This window comes from Protopterus annectens, chromosome 4.part1, assembly GCF_019279795.1.
Source record: "Protopterus annectens isolate FY-2018-M chromosome 4.part1, PAN1.0, whole genome shotgun sequence".
Taxonomy (NCBI): domain Eukaryota; kingdom Metazoa; phylum Chordata; order Ceratodontiformes; family Protopteridae; genus Protopterus; species Protopterus annectens.
Genome location: NC_056734.1, coordinates 805,961,705 through 805,985,427, shown reverse-complemented (window position 1 = coordinate 805,985,427; position 23,723 = coordinate 805,961,705). Strand labels below are relative to the sequence as shown.

General features: G+C 38.9%; 1 protein-coding gene across 1 annotated transcript in view; it reads right to left on the bottom strand.

The window, feature by feature from the left end:
* The window catches only part of LOC122801311 (unconventional myosin-VIIa-like), a 951,466-nt gene that overhangs the window by 714,017 nt on the left and 213,726 nt on the right, over positions 1-23,723 (bottom strand). The window contains 1 exon segment of the mRNA XM_044070855.1: positions 22,416-22,551. Within this exon segment, the coding sequence (XP_043926790.1) occupies positions 22,416-22,551 (136 nt within the window).

Genomic DNA, 23,723 nt, shown 5'->3' with positions numbered 1-23,723 from the left:
GGAAAGGAAGGGGCAATGATGGTAACTACATGGTAGAACTGCTAGGCAGGAGGTAGGAGGCAGGAGGCAGGGGCACAAATTGTACCATGTTAAGATAATGAAACCCTACCAGGATAGAGATGCCCTTGTGCTGAGTATTTGCAGTGTATGGCAGTAGGAGTCTGAGGGGGATCTGGTCACTCATCTCCTCAGTGAGGCTCAGACTGACACCTCAGTGGAAGGGTAGCAATGTCCCAGCAACTATCCCCTACCCAGGTTCAAGAAATATGAGCAGTGTTACAGGGGTTTATGAGCATGTTCACAGGGAAACCATGGTGTATCCATCTGGTGCAGCACCATGTGGATACAGGACCCCAAAGGCCAATTATGCAGGCCCCTTATAGAGTGCCTGAGAGATTCAAACAGACTCTGAGGGAAGAGATACAGGGAATGTTGGAACTACGGGTAATCCAGGAGTCCAGCAGTCCCTGGCCCTCCCCAGTGGTGCTGGTACCAAAGAAGGAGGGCAGCACCAGGTTTTGTGTTGACTACAGGAATTTAAATAGTTATAAAGAGTCAGATGCTTACCCCAGGCCTAGGACAGATGAAGCCGTAGAGCAGCTGGGTGGGGCTAAGTATCTTACCACTATTGATCTTACCAAGGACTACTGGCAGGTACCCTTGACTTGCAATGCTAGAGAGAGGTCAGCCTTTGTGACTCCTTTTGCTCGTATGAGTTCACGAAGATGCCATTTGGGATGAAAAATGCCTAAGCAACTTTCCAGAGGCTGGTAGATTGTATCCATACATGAGCAGGAGATTTTGCCCTTGCTTACCTGGATGATGTTGCCATCTACCACCATTCTTGGCAAAAACACCTTCAGCATGTCCAGGAGGTGCTGGGCAGACTACAGAGGGCAGGGTTGACTATTAAGCCCAGTAAGTGTTAGGTGGATATGGCAGAGGTCTCCTACCTTGGACATAGAGTAGGGAGTGGTAAGATCAGACCAGAACCTGCAAAGGGGAAGCCATTCAGGCATGGCCTGCTTCTGTTACTAAAAAACAGGTGAGGGCATTCTTCGGGACAGCAGGGTATTACAGAAAGTTTGTCCCCAATTATAGTACCATAACCGCTCCCCCTCACAGACCTGATAAGGAAAAACAGGCCAGATAAGGTAGTGTGGACCCCAACATGTGAGCAGAGATTCTAGAAACTTAACAGAGCTTTAGGTGGACCTCCTGTGTTAGCCAGTCAAGATTACAGCAAAGAATTTGTTGTGCAGGTGGATGCTTCAAACCATGGGGTGGGGGCTCTACTCAGCCAGGTTTCCTTAGAGGGGGAAGAGCACTCAGTAGTATATCTCAGTCGTAGGCTTCAACCCACGGAGGAATGCTATGCAGCTGTAGAAAAGGAATGTCAAGCCATAGTGTGGATACTGCAGAAATTTCAGCCTTATCTATATGGAAGAAAATTCACTGTAGTTACAGACCATAATCCCTTAACACGGCTACAACAAGCCAGCCAACAAAATGCCAAGTTACTAAGGTAGAGCCTAGAGTTGCAGGCATATGACATGACAGTGCAGCACCAAAGTGGGGTTAGCAACGTCAATGCAGATGGGCTCTAAAGACAGGATATGGGGTAGTATATTCCCAGATAGGCGCATTACTTTCAAGCAATGTTTCTCAAGGGTCACTTGAAAAACTAGCTTGAGTCTTCAAGGGGGAAGAAGTGTGATGAAGGGAGATACTACCAGCATAGCTATCTGGAAGTTTGTAAATAATTAATGTCATTTGTGAATATCAACATGATTCATATAAGATGCTTGTGTTATAACTGTATTAGAAATGTATGTCATGTGTATATCAAACTTATTTGTACAGACGTGTGTTGGAAAAGGTTTTTGCAAAGTGCTTGAAATGTATCCACGGTGTGTCTTACTGGAATAGAACAGAAATGTACATGCATGTTTGTAACTGTTTAAATGTAAATATTTTAGCATTCAAAACTGGAACACAGGAAGTTAACTTCAGTCCAGCAAAACTTCAGAAAAATGGCTGAAATTAAATTAATTTAGGGCTATGCAATAAAAGATGATATATTTCAGTTTCAATGTAGCAAGGAGACACAATGTCTAAAACTAGGGAGCTTTCTGTATTGTCTTGGAAGTGTTTTACTGTTTTATGACTTCTAGCATGTGCCATAGATCTAAAGGAAAAGCCCTGTAGTTTTACAGGTAGATGCTAAATGCTGCCAGCTGCCATCAATGGTTGCTTTGGGCCTGGGGACTAAAAGTCAAATGACAAGAAATTATGTAATTCTGTATGCTAGTCCAGCAGTAATATTTGAAATATTAATTTTAGAATTCTCTTAAAGTGAGAGACAGCAATCTGTATTCTGTTTTGGACCTGACAACAACTACAAGATACATTCACTACATCTGCCTTGCTCTGTAAGTAAGTTTCTATGGTATAGTAATTCTCTTGGATATAGTCAGGAATATAGCAAACCTTAGATTAGATGTATTTCTTTATTTACTTGAGACTCTCCTGCAATGTTGTTTTAAATATTTCCTGTGCTTTTGAACTCTGATGTCACTGTAAATACATATTTATTATGAAATACATATTTAGTATTGTCTTGTTCTTTTATTATTGATTATTGAATATATTTAAACCTTTCAGTGTGGCTGATCTTTGTATAGCTATTTAATTTCTGAGAGTACTTGCATATTTATTTGGTGACACTGTGTAGGCCACTTCTAATAGCCTTGCTATTGGTCAAACTACCATTTGTATTAATAATAACATTACGCAGTAAGACTGGACACTCTTTGTTAAGGGCCTTAAAGTAGCTAATAAGGAGCTGGCTGGTGGCAGTGATAACTACCTTATAGTCTGGGCAAAGGGGGCACAGCTAGAAGACCTGTGTCAGCCTTTCCCAGGTGTGTGTGTGTGTGTGTGTGTGTGTGTGTGTGTGTGTGTGTGTGTGTGTGTGTGTGTGTGTGTGTGTGCGCGCGCATGTGTGTGTGTGTGTGTGTGTGTGTGTGTGTGTGTGTGTGTGTGTGTGTGTGTGTGTGTGTGTGTGTGTGTGTGTGTGTGTGTGTGTGTGTGCGTGTGTGTGCGTGTGCGTGTGTGCATGTGTGCATGTGTGCATGTGTGTGTATGTGTGTGTGTAAATCAAACCTCAAGGAGTGTGTGTGTCAGCTACTTGGGCAGGGACATGAAGTACTGGTTGGACAGAGAGGGTGCTGGAGTTCTTGGCTTGGCCTCTCAACTGAGATCTCAACTTTATAGCTGTGCCATTGGGGATTCTTATTGGGGATCAGGAGAAAGAGAGAGAAACCAGTCCCAGACTGTCTGTGGTCTCTGTGTGCTCTTAAGGGAAATTGCACTTGATGCAGAGAGCTGCATCTAGAAATACTGTGTGTGTACCTTGTCATCATCTCAGTGTACATCTGCCACTGTTTCCAGTGGTGAGGATTGAGGCTCCTTGATTACTGGTCTGGTGATGTGGCATCACAGCTGTCATTTGCTCTTTTCTTGTATTTCATTTTTGCAAGATGTGCTTCAAAGATTTTATCTAGCATTTTCTCTCTCAGAGCTGATTTGGCAAAGTTATTTTGTTTTGAACAAGAGACTTTGCACTTAGTTAATTTCCTCATGACAGATGGAATCCATTTTTATTTGTACTGACACTTTCTTCTGGCCATACTTTCATTCCTATGTCTTTTAGAAAGTGGATTTCTGTATCAGTCTATGTAACTAAGGAATTATTGCCATCATTTCTAAATCTTCAATCATCAGTTCCTCCAGACTGTCTTTTACTTAATTTTACTATTTACTTATTTACTTTTGTTTTCCAGTAAAGTCAGACCGGGTGGATTACATATTTTCAGCAAAGGCTGAGATGGAAAAATTGCATAGTTATGCAAAGGAAGACTGCCATTACAACTAAACCATTAATGGTATTATTCAAAGAAAAAAACATGAAGTAATATTCAAAAAAGAAACACACAGATGATTGGATCCAAAACAAAATAATGATTATTTGAAAAGATTTGAAAGGACGTCAGCATGACACTGCAGGTATGTGCGGTACAGTGGAGCAGTAGGTAGTGTTATTACCTCACAGCAATAAGTTCTCTGGTTCAGTTCTTAGCTGGGGAGCCTTCTCTGTAGAGTCTGCATATCCTCCCTGTGTTCATATGGGTTTTCTTTGGGCAGTCCAGTTTGCTCCCACATTCCAATGAAATGCAGTAAGTGGATTGGACTCTATAAATTGGCCATAGATGTGAGTGTGCGTGCATGTACAAGATATGGAAAAACAACTGTGACAGGGTTAGCCTCTCATTGGTGTGAACATCGTCTCTAAATGACTGACATTGCTGAAGTGACACCCTGACCACAAGTGATACAATGAAAACAAGAAGTTATGGATGGATGAAGGGGTGGATCATTAGAAAAGACTACACATGATAGATTTTTATGTTGAATTCCATCATGAGGAAATTTGGTGAATCTATATTTGAATGGTAAATTTTATAGAGAACAGGAAGGATTGTATTGGCAGTTTAGAGGTTAGTCAGTATAGTTTTCCAGACATCATAGGAGAAAGAGCAGACCTGTAAAAAGAGTTGTGCTAAGTAGAGGGAGAGAAGGTGAACTGTGAGGTAAATTAAGTGAGTAACTAGTCTTAGATCTAACAGGTCCTTAAGAAGGAAATAGAGGAAAACAGAGAAGAAACGCAAGTCAGAGGTAGTGGTGGAAGAAAGAGAAAGAAAAATGATGTGAATTTATGGAAGGTTATTGAGTGAGAGCTTATTATTACATTATTTAGTTTTTTTTATTGCAACTCGTATGTTGGTGACAATTGGAGCAGCATAGAGGAGAGTAGTAAGTAGGGAGACTGGGGCAAGAGTTTTTATGGCTGAGTTAGTGAGAAAATGCCAAGGTCAGTACAAAAGCCTAGTTTTTGGTTTGTCTTCTTTATGCCTAGTTGGATGTGGATGTCAAAATTTGAATTGTCATCAGATTTGATGCATAACAGTTTGGCACTGGGTACAATTTTCAATTTTGTATTGTTTTGGCATATAACTGTTTCTAGTGATTTGTTGAGGGAATGAGATTTAGGGTGAATAGAAGTAATTTATTTTTTTTACAGCTGAGTTTTCTAAGCATTGTTGCTTTTGTTAATTATTAATTTGGTGTTTGTGGATAACCAGGAAGCAGTGTTTACTTTGCTTCTTTTTCCATGTGTAGACTACTGTTCATTGGGTATCCTGAGAAAGATTCCACTAAACTCATTGGTGTCTCTGTCCAGTGAGAATTGTTTTTAACATGTTCCGCTTTATTTGTCTTAAAGTTGAATAGAAGGTTTCCTTTTCAAATTTTGGTAGGTTTCTTACCAGTTTGAAATTATGTATTTTAGGTGTATTGCTATGTTATCTTTTGATGACTATGGGGAGTTGGTCACTTAGGCAATCTGGGATGGAACCTGATGCAGTGAAATTATTGGGTATAGTAATGAGTATCCAGTGTAGTAATGAGGCTTTCTTGTAGATTTTGTTAATTCTTGTTGTGGGACGTTTGATGAGACGCAAGAAAGGATTTCTCCAGATATAGGGATGTTAAGATCAGGGGAATGTATAAAATAATGGCATAGAGGGTTTTGTATTTATTTAGTTTAAGGAAGCAAATGAGTAGTTCATCATTGTTAAAGGGCGGTATGGTAGTATAGCATGTAGAAAATTATATAGTGGTTGGGTATATAATGGATATCACACCTATCTTTTTATTGGTACAATCTGCTATATTGATGTTGAAGCCTGGAGGAAGGATTTCCTCATCTCTGATGTGGGGTTAAGCAATGTTTCTTTGAAAGCCAGGATGTCTGGTGAGTGGTGGGGAACCCATGCATGGAGTTGCTGGACTTTGTTGCTCAGACTTCACTTTGTTCAGTGTATCTGCAGTGTGTCTCTTTCTCTGGCTTATTAGAAACTGTGAGGTCACAACTCTGTAGAATTAATACCATGCTTTGAAAAGGCCATGAACCTTTATGTAACGACTTGAGTAAAATACCCTGTAAAGCTTATGATCTGTCTGTGCACTCACTTGCCTGCTATGCATGTACCCTTAAATTCTCCACAGCCATATTTTATAGAAGTTCCTTCTCAACCTGAGAATATCTTGTTTGTGTCTCCCTCAGTACTTTGGAACCATATACAATTTGTTGTCCCTCTTGCAGTAGTATATCTTTATCAGATTGACCGGATTCCACTTGCACGTAACTGTTTTTGTCCCATCATAATATCTAAACGTCAGTACTTCTGTTGCTAGTTTCTTAAGCACCATGACATTTTTTTGTTCTTGCTCCCAATAGTACTTAGCATCACAGGATCATAGTAGAATATTAGGTTAATGACGCTAAAGAGTCTTTCTAAGCCTAATCATACCTCTGAAAAATATTACTAAAGGTGTTGGTCCTCAAGGTATGGTGGGGGGGGGGGTATATTCACTAGGGCACAAGTGGCCAAGCATTTACAAGTTGCATCCCTCTAACAAAGACATAGGCGTCAGACCCAAGGCAAATTTTTGATTCTCTATCCACTGATACAAGTTTTACTTCAATAAGTGCATAGAAGAACGTTGCTGCACATGGATGGGAAGCCTGTTCCAGAGAAGGTGGTAGCTTTTGAGACCCATACCTCTCCTTCTTCTTTATGTTACAGGTGAGGTTTAGGTCCCTGGATCAGGTGTTTCTGATGTTGCTTGTTTTGCTAGAACAGAGGATGCTTTATAGGCCAGGCATAGGTCACTTCTCAGCAGCATGTAGGAGACAGAATATAAGGACAATGCTTTGAGGCAATCCACATAGGACTTGTTTTCTAAATCATGTTTTCTTTTTCTGAGGAATTTCTACGGATGCTCCAGTTGTTGCATATGCCTGGTCATGTACATGCTGAAGGGAATATTCTACTTAATAATTGGTCTTATGAGGGCAGAGTACTGCGGAACAATGACATCTTTGGACCTGGATGCTATACTCTTGCTTGTAAGTTGTGCTACAGAGGATGCATTTCTTACTCCTCAGACATATGATAATCAAAGGCCAGGTCACTATCTACATGATTTTTCAAATCCCTGACTACTGGGTCTACTCTTAGGGGTATATTATCAATTTAGTTGTTTGTGGAGATGACTATCTGATCAAAAGATACCATTATGCACTTCTTGGCATTGATTTTAAGACTGTGACTCTGGCACCATTTATTATTCTGCGTGAGGCCTTCTTGGAAGGTTTTTGTGTCTTGTGGGGGTGAATCACCTAATTTGCAAACAACTGCAAATTTGGCCAATCAAAGGCCTTTGAAGTCAGCCTTGACTTCAGAGAATGAGTAGACCAAGCAGTGAGCCCTGAGACACTCCACTATTGACTAGCCTTTTTTTTGCAGGTGGACTTCCCTATCCAAACTTCTTGGGTCCTGCCTGTGAGCCAGTTGGCTATCCAGTGTGTGACAAAGACATTAATAACTAATTCAGTGAGGTTGTTTATAATGTCCAAGTGGGGTATTGTGTCAGACACTTTGGCTAGGTTGAGGTAGGCAGTATGCACCGTCTTGCTCTCATCCATTGCTTTGGCGAACATCTCAAAGAAATCCACTAGGTTGAGAAGGTATGACCTGCCCTTGATGAGACTAAACTGAGTTGGATCTAGTGTTTGTAGTTTTCATGTGTTGTCAATTAATATATCCATGATTATTCTTTCAATGGTTTTACAAATTAGACTAATAAGGGTTATGGGTCTATAGTTCCCATGGTCCATGGATGGTCTACCCTTGTGCAATGGGATAACATTTGTAGCCCTCCATTTATTCAGCAAAATGCTCTTTTGAAGAACTCATGCTATTAAGCAGGCATCCCAGGATATTATCCAGCTTTATTGATGGAGTGTTCTTGGGCTTTGAGAGTGCCTTGAGGACCTATTCAAAGTTTTAGCTGGGGCAGTTATTGCTGTGGTTATTTCTTGAGAGGTGTGTGGGGATGGGAGGGGTGTAAAACTGAAGTTAAGTTTGTATGACAGTAGATTTGCCATATCTGCCATCTAACTACAAGTGGCTTCATTTACAATAAATTCAGTACATTTTTATGAATTGCCTTTGAGGTTGTGGACAGAGCTGAAGAAAGCTTTGTGAATGTCCTTGGCTTGGGAAGCTATTTTTACCTCAAATTTGTCTTTGGTAGACTTGGTAAACCCCTTGAGTTATTTGTTTATATTGATGAGGGAGTTTTTTACCATGCCGGACATTGCTCTTCTAAATTTTTGCTGTGATTTTATTTCTTTTGTTGTACAACCTTTTGCTGTTTGGATTTCACAAAAGTGCATTGTTTTCTGAGTTAATTCTGCAATCGTTATGGGTGGGTACAGTTGTTTTATATGGAGCTGTTAATATGACTATAGAGTTTTTATCAACAATTCTGCATAGGCAGTGGTGTTCTCAGGGTTTTGCGGACTCGGAATTTTGCCAAGATGTCATTTAATAGTAGGAAGGTTGCCATAAAATAATTTCAAAAAGTTCCAGAGTTAGCTAGGGTTCCAGGTTTTATTTTCATTTCAAAGAAGAAAGCTTTATGGTCCTACCTGACCACTGAAGACAATACACTAGGGATGATGCAACATTAGCTCATGTTTGTGAGGACCAGATCAAGGTTGTTTGTGCCCCTTGTGGGTGTATGTACTTGGTGGTTCAGGGTACTTGTGTTTATCAAGTGCAGGAATCTCTGGGCATGCACATTAGGGGTCACAAATGATTCTCAGATTATAGTGGGGTAGTTAAAGATATGCATAAATAAGGTAGTGGTTTGAATGGAGAGTGACTCCAGTATACTAAGGAATGTGTTATGGGTTTCCTGGGTCATGGTGGGGTACATATAGCTTGCAAGGATATGACATGGAACTTTGACTATGATAATTTGGACACAGAGGAGCTCAAGAGCATCATACTGATTGACTAGCCTTTAGGTATGTATGTAAATTGAGACACCTCCACTTATGATCCCTTTCTCTGTACTGGGTGGTCTAAATGTGTGGAAGACATTGTAGTCTTGCATTGCCGGGGTGTTCTCAACAGCTTTAAACCAAATCTCAGTAACTGCACAAACATCTACATTCTTCAGGGTGAGGAGAGCTTGCAGATGGTCGAGCTTAATTTTTAGACTCCTGGTATTGTGCAGTAAGATCTTTAAATGTTCTTGTGTTGGTTTTGCTATACTGGAAAGTTTATCAGATTGGCAATACCCAAAAAAGATACAATGGGTGGGGCAAGGTTTTAGCCAATATACAGAACCCTAAAGCGGACTGGTGAAGACCAGCCCTGGCAGAGTAGAGTGGTATATCTATCATATCCTTCCACGATTACAAATATTGTATCCCCCTTCAAATGACACCAAAATCTAACCCAATTTTTAAAGTCGATTATCTTTTGTTGTATTATGGCATCATCCTTGGAGAAGGTAAAATGTTGCTCAGTGCTAGGCTCATACCAGCCTGGGACAAATAATTTAAGAGCGCCATCATATCTCTCTTCATATAGTCCAAGAAGGTATGTCTCATGTCATTTACACCCACATGGACTATGCCTGAGTCATAATAGTACTTATGGTTCTATGACCTGAATCTATGTGTGATCTGCTATATCCTTGCCCTGTCAGGCAACTGACCATGATTTTCTCCTTACTCTGATGAGTTGGACATCTGTGTGGCTCACAATGGAGTCCCTATGACCAAAGTATTGGATTGCATAGTTGTTTGCCTTATGGGCTTACAGGGGCGAGATGCCATGAGATGTAGTTGTATATGACACAGTGGATATTGTTTTGGTAGAATACTTTACAGGTGCTGAGGATATTTATTGTGTGTGCATTGTCTTGGAGGTCTTTGCCATTTAGGACGATTACATTTAATAGCCTCAGTATATGTGGGAGTATGTTTCTTATAAAAAGTATGTGTGGTGGGTGTAGTGCGTTTGTTTTTCTGGCAGCCTGTTTGGTTTTACATTAGTTAGTATATGAGAGTCTTGTCTCCAGTGACATTGTGCAACTACATCTCTCTCACATTGTATCAATTTGTTTAAAGTTTAAGTGGTTGTCAGGAAACATTTGACAATTGCTACATTGCCATTTGATTAAACATTAGGTGGTTGTCAGTAAACATAAAACAATTACCTCAGCACACCCATATCCACCAAATTGGCTCCAGAGATTTATTTTTTTATTTAACATTTGTTTACTGGGAAAGTCCAACTTGGAGCAAAGCCGATTTTCAGCAGTGGCCCGGAGAGAAATGCACCAGACGCATGTCTTTGTGATGTGGGAGGAAACCAGAGCACCCCAGAGGAAACCCACATGAATGTAGTGAGGACCTGCAGACTCCACAGAGAAGGCACCCCAGCCAAGAATCAAATCAGAGAACCTCTTGCTGTGAGGCGACAATGCTACCACTGCACCACTGCAAAGATAGTAGGGGATTGTATATCTATGGCTCTAGATACTTATATGATCACTAGGGGGTGGTACACAAGGGGTCTAGAGTTGGATAGCTTGGGTACTGTATATGTGTAGACGTCTATCAAGACTATCTAAGACTAAACTCATGGAGCAGTGGTCCTAAGCACAAAAACAGTTGCTCTATGTACAACTAAGACCTAGAGAGTTTTGAAAAGTAGTTTTATGTGAAAATTTGAACTCTTAAGTGCTTGCATTTATACAGGGCGGGGTAAACTACTGCTGCATGATGAGCAGCTTCACCCAAATGCAGTGGCTGTATAACCTGATTAAACAAACACACAAAATGTCCCATTTACCCACTGGCCAATCAGGAAATTACATTTAAGGCCCTCTGAAGTCATTCCCAACTCAGAATGAGATCAGGCTACTCTCTACTGTCACTAGAGTGCAGTCCAAACCCTTCACAATGCAAAACCGCCAGAAGAAGCAGAATGTGTAAAAAGAAAGAGTATTAACTAGCTAAACTAAGCAGAAGGGGTACCCACAAAGTATTGAAACCATCAATAGATATTGTTAATTACAAAGGCACTTTAAGTCAAATTAAAGTGCAAGGATACAGCAAATAATGCTAAAATATAGCAAATAGACACTGCTATGTTCAAAGATAAATAAAAATGATTTAAAGGGCAAGGACACAGGAAGTAATTAAAAAACATAACAAGCAAAAAACTGATAAAAACACTGTACCACCAACTTGAAACTAAAAACTGAAGACTCAAACTCCACCGGCAGCAATGAATGTCCACGGATAAAAGATTGATTTTTAAGCTCTTTCAGTCTTTAATTTCATTAGAACTTCATCAGAAAAAATCTAAACTGAAGCAATACCATTTAAATAACCTTCCAAATAGGTCAAATGATCCAATCAGACCAACAGAAACTTGCAATGGCTTAAATCACACTTAAAACAAATTAAAGGAACATGCACTAAATATTAATATACAAACGCTGTCAACTAATAAACATAAAAAAATAAAAATAAAAATTTGAATGCAAATGTTAATTGAATATTCAGGTATATTTGTGCTGCAGAAAAAAAAAATTAATATTTAATATTAATTGATACATTAAGGCCAGGCTTCTGATCAGCACTAACTCTGATCTGCCAGGCTGTTTCTTTGCATTCAAGCATAGTTTTAAAGTCACCAGTGAACCCAGTATTGTTAGCTGAATCCAATATTGCAAAAGTAAACGTTTTAAAGTTTGTATAAGACACAGCATGCTTGTCCAAAGCATTTGAAAAGCCTTTATTTTTAATGGCCAAACAATGCTCATAAATTCTTCTGTTGAATGCCCTAATAGTTTTGCCTATTTAAAAACTCTGATATGCATTACCGTTAGCAGTGTAAACAACACAGTCGGAGTGACAGTCAAATCTTTGTTTGGTCCAAAATAAATAGCCGCAAGATTTAACTCTAAGGAAGATGATTTAACAATGTAGCTACATTGTTTACAATGTCCACAAGCTCCATATGCTAAACTAGTTTTCTTCATTGTAGTGATGGCTGTACTTCTTTCCAAAATGGACTTAAGGCATTGGGATTTCTTAAAGGTGAAAACAGGTTTAGTCCCAATAATGTTGGCCCAATCTGCATTCTCCATAAGCCCCTTCTAGTTGTCATTTATGCAGTCCTTAATGACCCACATGTCGTTACAAATAGGAAAAGCTGAGACAAAATTCTTACTGCTGTCAAAATTCACTTCCAGAGGAGTAGGACCACTAACTTCAGATGAAAATGTTTTTCTCAAAATGGAACAAGCTTTTGTATTCCTTAGTAAAAGGACCTCTTCCTCTATATTTCAAGCCAATGCATGCCATAACTTCTATCAATAAAAAACACTGTACAACTTGAATAATTCACTCAGAAAAACACTCTGTTCAGAGGTGAGTGTGCTCAAACATATGAGTTGCCCTTTGACAATAACACATTTTATATGCATAGGATGCAAGCTGTCTCTGTGCAAATACTGATCGATAAATGTAGACTTCCTAAAGATTTTGCTAACAAATACCTCATTAGCATAATCAAAAGTTAAGTGAAGATCCAAAAGGATTTAGTTGCATATTGAGCTGTCTTCTGCATGCTTTGGGGAATTTTACAGTTTTACAGTTCTGTTTGGTTGCTGCAGTTGGGTTTGCTTTTTTTTTAGATTGATAAACATGTTTAAACAATAACTGCTACGTTTTGAGTGACTGTTCTAACTTCTTAACTTTTTCTTCACGCATCTTTCCACTATATTCATCATACATTGAAGTATGAATACTTGTGTAATATATGCAAATGTTATATTCCTTTGCCACACCTATGTTTTGCTTACAAATCAAACAAGTTGGTTTTCCATTCACTTCAGCAAAAAAGTACAAGGTTTTCCTCTTTTCCTGTACCACATGATGTTCTTCATTTACTGTTCTTTTCTTTGAAAACATGATGAAGATATTCAAAGTATTTGTATATATATTTATATTTATATATATTCAATCTAACACTCCAACTGAGAAAGCAAGACTAATGCTCAAAGACAGTTGCTCCATGATGGCTACCCAAAACAATACCCAAAACCTGCTGCAATTCAATCAAAAGCATAGAACTGGCCACTACACTGACTACAAGTATCCACTTATTTTTTTAAAACAAGCCATCATTTCAATTTGTGGGATTTCTTCTGACTATCCCACACCAATGACTTTGAGGACACTGATTTGCTGCATTCACTGTCTGTCAAGGACCTTTTGCTCCCTCCCTCCCCCAACAGGATTGACTGTAACTCTCAATAATTTGTGAGAAAACTACACATTTTATGAAGAACAGACAAAACTATGAGGCAAACATCTGGATATTCTGTCAAATTCTGGACAAGTGAAAGGTATGTTTGGGATAGGGACGGCAATGAAGAGACTGTGTGGGTGAGCGATCGGAGTGAGCCAGTGAGTGAATACATGTATGAATGCTGAAGAGACTGTGTGGGTGTAAGATCTGAGTGAGTGAGTGAGTGAGTCAGTGAGTGAGTGAGTGAGTGAATGCATGTATGAATGCTGAAAAGACTGTGTGGGTGTGTGTTCGGAGTGAGCGAGTGAATGTATGACTGCTGAAGAGACTGTGTGGGTGAGCGATCGGAGTGAGTCAGTGAGTGAATACATGTATGAATGCTGAAGAAACTGTGTGGGTATGCGATCGAAGTGAGTGAGTGAATGCATGTATAAATGCTGAAGAGACTGTGTGGGTGTGAGATGTGAGTGAGTGAGTGAGTGAGTGAGTGAGTGAGTGAGTGAGTGAGTGAGTGAATGCATGTATGAATGCTGAAAAGACTGTGTGGGTGTGTGTTTGGAGTGAGCAAGTGAATGTATGAGTGCTGAAGAGACTGTGTGGGTGGGAGATTGGAGTGAGTGAGTGAGTGAGTGAGTGAGTGAGTGAGTGAGTGAGTGAGTGAGTGAGTAAATGAATGTATTCATAGACTAATGGCTTGAAATGTTGACAGGATGAGAGTGTGATGAATTATGGTTTCATGTAAGGTTGCTTGCCTGGTGGCCCTTTTGTGTACAGGAGGGCAGGCTGACTCTGGGACTGGAGTGGTGGGTGTATTGTGATCCGTAAGGTGGGAGTGCGGTGGGCTGCATGCGGCCTGTGGGCTGCGTGTTTGACTCCCATGTACTAGACTACAGAAATTATGGTGGGACCACTGTGCAGAAGTAAAAAACATTTTTGTATTGAATAAACCCTTTAAGGCTAGCACAGGTTCAACAAAAAGGAGTCATCTTTAATAGATGAAACAGAAAGTAACCTGACCACAGCTTCATTATTAAAACCCAGCTGATTTTATGGTACTCTTACATCCAAAATTTACTTGATTCTAACAGGAAACACAGAAAGAATCATGAACCAGTAGATGAAATCTACATAATTGCTGAGCAGAGTTAAAGACTGGGAGATGAAGATGTGCCCTAACTCAGCTCCACTCTTCAAGAACATTTATTATACTTTCCCTCCATTTTTAGTGGATTTTACATAGTTTTCACTTGGGATTTTTTTAAAGATAAAATAGGCATTTTTGTGTTGCAGCAGGGGCTTGTACCAATCATTCTGTCATAGTTTTTCAATGAAGTGCTTACGTAGCATTTCTGGTAGAAGATTTCTGTCTGGGACAGAACATCTTCTAGTTTTAACCATTCCAAGAACCTGAATCACCTAACTGGATTTATTATAATGGTACTTGATGACACTGTCTTCCTTAAAGCTGACAATCTTTCTACTGACTCAGGGCCTGCTTTATCAAATATAGATGACAAAATAAGCAGACTGTGGTATAAAACTGTTTATTTAGAAAATAGAATGAGGAGATGTAACCTTCATGTGTCAGGCTTATTGGGGGGTACTAAAATTAGTGATTTGTCAACTCTTTTGCAGAGTATTTATCCCAATCCTTAGCGCTACCTCTAGATTGCTCTATTTATTTCCAGAGAACCCACAGCTTCTTACATCCCCAATCCCAAATAATTATTCCCCAGACAAATCAATCTAACGTTTCTTAGCTTGACTGACTAGTAACATGTGGTCTGGACAGTAAAGGAAGGCAGACTGTTTATTATACTAGGCTATGAAGTGTGGCTTTACCAGGATTTGAACTCCATTGCAATTCAAATGAGATAGGCTTTTGTCTCAATGAGAACACTCTGCTGCCAGAATAGCATTCTCAATATGTTCAAGTATCCTGCAGACTTATGACTGAAATTTCAAGACAAACATTTTTTTTCTTTTCACTACACCTAGAAATCAGCAGTGTTACTCACTGAAGACAAGTTCCTGTCTTCTTCAGTTTGTAGTGAGGCATCCAGACAGGTCACTGCCACCAACACAACCAAAAATATTTTGGGTCAACAGGGTAGGTCCCAGAGTGACATAGAAAGGCAGTGAGCCCATCCAAGTATGCTGCTATGGCTTAGCTACAAGGGGAATTCTCATCACAGTAGCTGAGTCTGTTCCTGGCAGAGGGAGTCTTGGCAAGCCCTGATGCTTTGCAGCCCCCCCCCCCCACATGAAACTGCTTTCATCATATTTACTGTTCTATTATCCATCTAAATGTAAAATGACTAAACTGTGGTTAAACAGATAAAGATGATGTCATATGTTTACTGGAGTGTTACATTATTGCAGAAGCATGATAAGCTGTCATGTTTTTTGCAAGAAACATTGTGTTTAATTTCAGTCCCTCAGCTAAGGTAGGTGTGGCCATATTGGTCAAACAATCTTTGAGGTGGTAAGTGAATGAAGTTTTCAAGACAGGGATGAGTGCAGAGCTACAATTATGTGACCTTAAATAATGGGTATAACCAAGACTGACAATAGTTTTCTAATAGTTTTTCTGTGAATTGCTTACTGCTTATGGGGTTGTAAGTCAGTGCACCAAATAGCATTTCAGGAAGACGATTTCAATACCGTAGTGGACTCTGTTAGGGACATAACTTATTGTAATGCTAAGAAGCATGTTAAGTCAAAGTGTGTGTTGAAGGGAACAATGAAAGAGTAGGATCTGACTAATGTGTGTTATCTATTTCATCCAGATGTACAACCGTACACTCTTGTAAACCTGTATTTAGGTAGCACTAGCCATCTGGATTACAGACTCATATCTATGGAAGCCATTGCTTATGACCAAAATGTAAGTAGTATTTCAGCAGCATGTACTGATCATATGGCAACCACAAGTCAGTTTCCTTCTGCCTCACTGGCTTCTGAGAACCTGGAGAATTGAGCCATTCATCCAGTGGAACCCAATTCTTGTAGCAGACATTGCTAGGGGCTGGGACATTTTATTACTTTGAATCCCCCTTCCTCTGTTCCTATTCAGGTGTGGTGGAACTCCAGCAAATTAGAACATCAGAATTTTTCTAGATAAGTAAAGCCAAAAACTTAGGAAAGCTTGGTCAGGATATTAAGGACATATGATGAGCTCTTAGAAGAGCTCATGGGCTCAACAGTCCTACTGAATTTAGGGATAAATGCACACTTGGGGAGTATAAATGATTGCATGTCCAGTATAGTGTATTAAAGCTGAAACAGGTGCAGTTGTATTTAGAGAGGACTGCAACCACAACATGGGGGGGGGGGGTAATATGTCCAGTAAGCTGTTGGCTTATAAAGCCAAGCACAGAAGGGTTTCTCAAGTCATAGGTTCAATAAAGTCTTTGGCCTCAACTAAACTGTTAGCTGACACATGGAACAATTATCAAGCTTTCCTTAGTTTTTATGAGTTCCTGTGTTCACTTGTTGTGAATAGTGGGGGCTTTAGTGAGCAAGATTCCAACCAGTCCTTCTTGAGGTTGAACTTTCCTTCTCTTATGGGGACTCAGACATTGTCCTCACAACACCCCTCCCCATTAGTCAAAAGGATGTTTCTACTGTTCTCAAACTATCCTCATAAGGCATAGCTCCTAGCTCAGATGGGCTTAATATAGAGGTGTACAAAGCACTCAGGCACTGCAGGCCCAGCCTTTGGTCCTACCACAAATTTTGTTTCAGCTCATTGCTCAGATCAGTGCCATTAATACCTCACCCCATCTTTCAACTATTATAGTAATTCCTAAACCCTGGCTGCATAAAATTATTCTAGTTTCCCTTTTTAATGCAGATAATAAACTCTGAGTCAGACCTATGGTAGAGAGGCTTAAACCCATGCCACTACCATTGATTCTTCCCTTTCAAGTAGGATTTGTTCAAGGTAGGTCCACTGCTGACCTCTGTACATTACGTACTATCTGAAGTTTGTAATAAGGTTGTTGAAAAATAAAGATAAAAAACACATAATGGAATTCATGTATAATTCAGCAAATCCACTTCTTTTTCTTTACTTTCTGATTTGTTGCTCGGTCACTACCATCCCCTGCCCATGCCTTTCACCATTCAGGAGCCTGTAATGTTATCCAAAAGGGAAACTGTTTCCAGGGCAGTAGTAAATCTTCTTTCAATATACAGCCACCAAAGCCTGTTAGGCTGATGGATGTGAGCGTAGGAAAATGCTCAGGCATACATTCAAACCACTGGACCATTTTCCTTGCATCATAAAGTGATTTTCATTTTGTAAGACGTCACACCTTATAGCAATTGTTAATATGCTAACTATTACATTTTGAGGTTATGTTTTTCAGCATTTCAAACCTTATATAGCATAATCTTATTTAAGCAGAAAAAAGGAAAATGTTTCTAGATTTCCCGCAAATATTACTTATAAATGTCTAAAAAAGTATCAACCCCAGTATTGTCCTCTATGCTGTGGTATCATAGTTGTTGCTGTTCTTATACTAGAGAGATTTCCATTTATTATGAGCCTTAGCATACTGCAGTCCAGTCAAGGATTTACTCATGTTACACCATCTGACCCAGTTCAAGTTTTCAGATTTGTTTACTACCTTTTGGGCAGCGAAGTTATTCAGTATTATACCATGACCCCCCCCCCCCAAAACGTGCACGCTGATTGGCCAGCATGCACATTGTAAATCGAGTTATACTAATGGGAAAAGGTCCGGTCACCCGGACTTTTTTCCATTAGTATAACTCTACTTTTAAAACACTGTCTCACTATGTTAAATGGGTTTAACATAGTGAGACAGCTTTAAAATAAGCAACGGAGATCTCCGTTGCTTATTTTAAAGCTGTCTCGCTATGCTAAACCCATTTAACATAGCGAGACAGGTTTTAAAAAAAAGCAACGGAGAAAGCAAGATCTCCGTTGCTTTTTTACTGTTCGCTATGTTAAATGGGTTTAACATAGCGAGACAGTTTTAAAATAAGCAACGGACATCTCCGTTGCTTATTTTAAAGCTGTCTCGCTATGTTAAACCCATTTAACATAGCGAAACAGTAAAAAAAAAAAGCAACGGAGATCTTGCTTTCTCCATTGCTTTTGCCCATAGCTCTGATGTACTGCGCAGGCACGCAGTACATCAGAACTGCCGCGGATGCCAGACATCTGCGGAAGGGCAGTAAACAGGCATTATACTATGCTATTATTTAAGAAAAGTAATAGTTTCTTTTCTTAAATAATGTCATGGTATAATAGCAATAACCCACTTCTGGGTGTGGGTAATGCTGTATTTACCCACGGTTGGCTTTGTTTGGTCCCACGAGCTTCTCCCTCGGGACCAAACCACGCCAACCGTGGGTAAATCCAGCATTACCCACACCCAGGCATGGGTAATTGCTATAATAAAGATCTCTGCCTCAAAGCAGCAGGGTCTTAGGCTTCCTGATTTCCAGTAACAGCCTGTGTTGAGTCTGCATGGTTTCCCATGTCTGCATGCATCTCCATGGTTTCTCATGTCTGCATGCTTTTTCTCTGGGTACCCTACTCTCTTTCCACTATCCAAAAACATGTTGATTGATTAGTTACTCTGAAGTGCCAATATATATTGCATTTACCCCTGATCCTGTGGCAAATGTTATGACAAACAAGGGTTCAAGATGACCATTTCACTTACCTAGTTAAAAATGACCAAACTAAAAATTACAGAATGGTATAATATCACATAATGTGCTTTGTGGAAGTTTCAGCAGTTGATGTTCACAGCCATTTTCTAATTTAGCACTCATAAAAATGGAAAATATAAGCTAACGATTTCCCCAAGTCCATCACTCTCTTTGTACATAACAAATTCAGAACATTAAGTACCACACAAAATGTAATGAAATCGTTTTCTTGATATGAAACTGGATATCTAGCCTCCTTTGAATCTATTTTGAAGTCAGTGCTGTTTAGTAACAGTTAATAAACAAAGCTAACGGATACTACTGTTGCTTCAAAGCAACATCATAGACTGGAGTATTTTTCTGTAACACTGAAGCCACCACCTAAAAGCATCTCACACTCCTGCAACAGAAAATTAGTCTGTGACAAAATAGCTATTCCACAAATCAATATATCGAACTTGCACAAACATTAATTGATATACCACATGTTACCAGTCATATGACACACTCATCGGAAATCCTATGTTGAGCTATTCACACCTGTCTGCCTTAACTGCTAAGATAAGTGAACTTTGTATGCTAACTGGCCTTTGCTCTCTGGCCATAGTGAATTGGGAAAACTGCATCTTATTAGGTGAACTGAGCAGAAGTCTGAATTTCTTCATTTCATGGCAACTGTTTAGCGAAAGGCATTCTGTACCTTGAAAATAAAAACAAACCAACACAAAAAGCAGATATAACTGTAAATATTCTGCATTGCATCCAAACCAAGAAAAGAAAGCTTGACAACTCAGTTATTCATACAGACAGACAAAAAATTCTTAATTACGTTTTGAAGTATATAAACAAATGCATCTCTGAATTTTATACTGGCACATTCTAAGAAGTGTGTCACCTCCCCACCCCAAAAGATACACACACACACACACACACACACACACACACACACACACACACACACACACACACACACACACACACACACCTGTGTGTGTCCACAGGTATATAAGCTGTCTTTTCTATTGTAGGAAGATATCCTCCTATGTCATTTAAAAGAACTGCTTACCTTGGATTAACTCAACAGAATCTGATTAAAGTTCATATACTTTTGTTCAGATTATGTCATTTAAAAGAACTGCTTACCTTGGATTAACTCAACAGAATCTGATTAAAGTTCATATGCTTTTGCTCAGATTTTCTGAATTTGAAAGAAGTCCAGTTTTTAAGACAAGACATCTGCCATATATGCAGCTGCTTTAGGAGAAGGAGTTAAAGATGCTATTTGGCCTTGGGTATATTACATGGTAAACATATGGTATGGTATTTTATAGTACTGTATGGTACAGTATGATAATGGCAACATATTGTTGTCCAGGTCAGAACCCCAAAACCAAGTGGACAAAACTGCAAAATCCCAAGACTAAGAAAACTGCTGCTCATGAGGTCAAACATGGTCTGATGGGGTTGGTGATATGATCAGACTGTGTACAATGGACTTTAAATGTTTTAGTCTAATGTACACTTGGTTGGAACTACATTCATTGTACGTACTATATATAGTAAAATATAATGCATACCTGCAACTCCCACATGGGTGTCTGTGTCCCCGACACCACAACAGCTTTACATATGCTGACTCTGAGATCAGACAGCAATAGGGAAATGAAGACCTTCCGTACCTCCTGTTTACTGATCTTGCAAGTAATGTTGCATGATTTCTGATTTAATCAGTACATTGCAATACATATTTATTTTATTTAACATTTATTTATCAAGAAAGTCCTACTTGGATCAAAGTCAATTTTCAATGGAGGCTCTGGGAGAAATGCTTCAGATGCATGTCTTTGTAAAGTAGGAGAAAACTGGAGCACACCTACATGAACACAGGGAGGACATGCAGACTCCACACAGAAAGCACCCCAGCCAAGAATCAAACTGGAGAACCTCATGCTGTGAGGTGACAACACAACCATTGCACCACTGCCCATCCAGGTCATTGTATGATCTTCTGTAGGTAACCCATGTAGTGTTAGAAACAGTGTACACTTCCTATTGTCAAAGTGGACTGATTGGTGCATCTTTTTTTCACTTATTGGGAATGTTCAGTGTAGTTGACTGTCACAATTATGTAGAACATTTCAGTTCTTTGGCTCTTTTAAGATGATTTTATTATCTATGTTTCTTTTTTCTTAGTCATACAATTAATTGCTTTGAGGATTTGTGCTTGTAGGCACTTTTGTTTGTTGCTTCTCGTTTTGGGCTTTTACTTCATGAGATTTACTAACAAGGTTAATTCACTGCAAAATGTTATTATACCCTTGCCTTTTGTATTAAATGTGTTTCATCAACCTTTTCCCATCTAACTTTTCATAAAGTGCTAACTGGAGTGCTTTAATTCAAAAATAAAATAGATGTAATAGTATTGTGAGGCAAAAAAATAAGAGAATGTATGTATACAGTTTTGCATCATTATCAAATGACATCTCTGTCATTTTCGTGAACAGAATGCTTCTTGTTGGAGTTGTGAGTGATGATACATTTTGGATGGTTCACTTGAGTCCTGGGGGACATGACTGCAAATGAAACAGTGTAGATGATTGGAACGGTCTGAAACAATTACATTATTCAAAAATGTGTGGGACAAATACAAGGCTTTTATGTAGGTTGGGATAAAAAGGATAGTTAAATAATGGGTAAGGAAATTAAAGCAAATGGTCTAAGCTGTCCTTACCTACAGTCAACAATCTGCTTGTTGCTGAACTATCAAACTTTATGAATCACTTTAGTATTACAGAGTGACACATAACTACTTGACATGTTTCTTATTTTAGTCTGATTTAGACTTTGAGACAGGATTAGAATTACATAGTTCTTTTGAAACACAAGTATATTTTACTCTCTCTCAAGTTACATACTGAACCATGACACAGCAATAAGAAGCAACCTGTGTCTTCCTGAAGAAGGCAGTACCAAAGTGATACAAGCTATAGATGGTGGTGGTATCACACATAATCAGACTGCAGATTAAATTATTTCATATTTCAGATAAAAATCTATATCCATCTACATGACATCTAAGTAAACGAGGTCAACACACAGACAGATGCAGGCCATATACAATAGCTAATATGTATAAACAAGCAGAAACTAATCAAGTCTGCATAACCAAACTAAACCAGGCCGTAGTGCATCAAAGTCAGATCATATTATGCTATCCCAGAAAAAGATTAGTGAAATGAAATGTACACTTGCACATCCTGCTGAAACAATAGATGAATCATGTGGGGGTGATAAGTTGTAAGAGGCAACTCTTTTACTTATTTATAACTTATGTCTGCAGACCTTTCAAAACGACCCGTTCTTTCTATAAACAAAGGATTATGCATTATTAAATTTAAGTAATCATTTCACCTTTAGATTCATACTGGACTATTCCAGCAAAGTGGTTAATGCCAAATCTTGTCTCATGGACATTCCGTGGCGGAATGTAAATCTTGCTTTTGCCATGTTGATCATTGAGCTTGTTCAGCATAGTCGTGTCTGTGCCCTGAGGATAAAGAAAACAATTACTACATGCACACCTTAAAGCAATAATATCATATTTATAGTATAGCAAGTGCATCAGTTAGGATCAGAATTAACAGAACAGTAATTATGGAGTGTAACTAAATAAAACCAAGTAATACTACTAAATATTATCCTGAGAAAAAACACCGTGTATTATACAAAGTAGAAAATATTTAGGTACTAATAGGAAAAAGACATTATGATACTGAGCCAGATTTAATAATATAAATATTTTTTTATCCCTATATGAGTGATTTACTTGAATATAGGAAATAAAGAATAACTCACAGAATTATCTCTGGAAAGCAAAAATACTGCAACAATTTACTTACAAACAGATAAGTGCTAAAGTCTGAGAAGCTGTTTTTTTTTTTCCTTATGTGCTTTAAACTGTGACAAGGATTTAAACAACAGTTACATGTATTTAGCATTTCTCTGGCTACTTTTTTATTTTAAAGCCAAGATTAATGCAAGTTTCAAAATATTTAAAGAGAAGTTTCGGTCCGTGAGAAATATTTTTTTTTCATTCAAAAAGGTCAAAGTGGAATGATGTCAAATCATGCAACTGTGTAATGCAAGTATGCCGTTAATAATTAGATAGGACAGAGTCTACGTCTCTACATGTTATATGTTTACATTCGCAAGCTTGGTTTTCCTGTCAGCAGATTACTAGACTGCTAAATGTGCTGCACATGTGTTATTCATAGGTTACAGATTACTTTTACAATCAATTTTTCTTCCAGAAGCTCAGCAGTGTAAAGAAATGCATCTGCCAACTTGTTGACTATTGTTTACGTTTAATGACCAGTATCACTGAAAGGGTACAGACAAATCTCATTTGTAATATGAAGCTGCTAACACCACAGTACCTTATCTTTTGTGCTGATATACACAGCTGCCTGTGCAATCTATTGCACTGCTTAACCAGTCTGAGATCCTAAGTGTTAGCTGCAATGTCTCCTAATACCATAACACACTTAGGTGGCAAAACAGCACACTCCATATCAACTTCCCTCAAAAGCCAGCAGCTGCCCTGTACTTAGCAGCAAACTCCCTTTTGCCTATTGACAATGATTCCTCAGTCTCAAGAACTAATTTATGGGACTTACATTCAAGCAAAATCCATACCATTTCTGTACACGTGAACTTTAG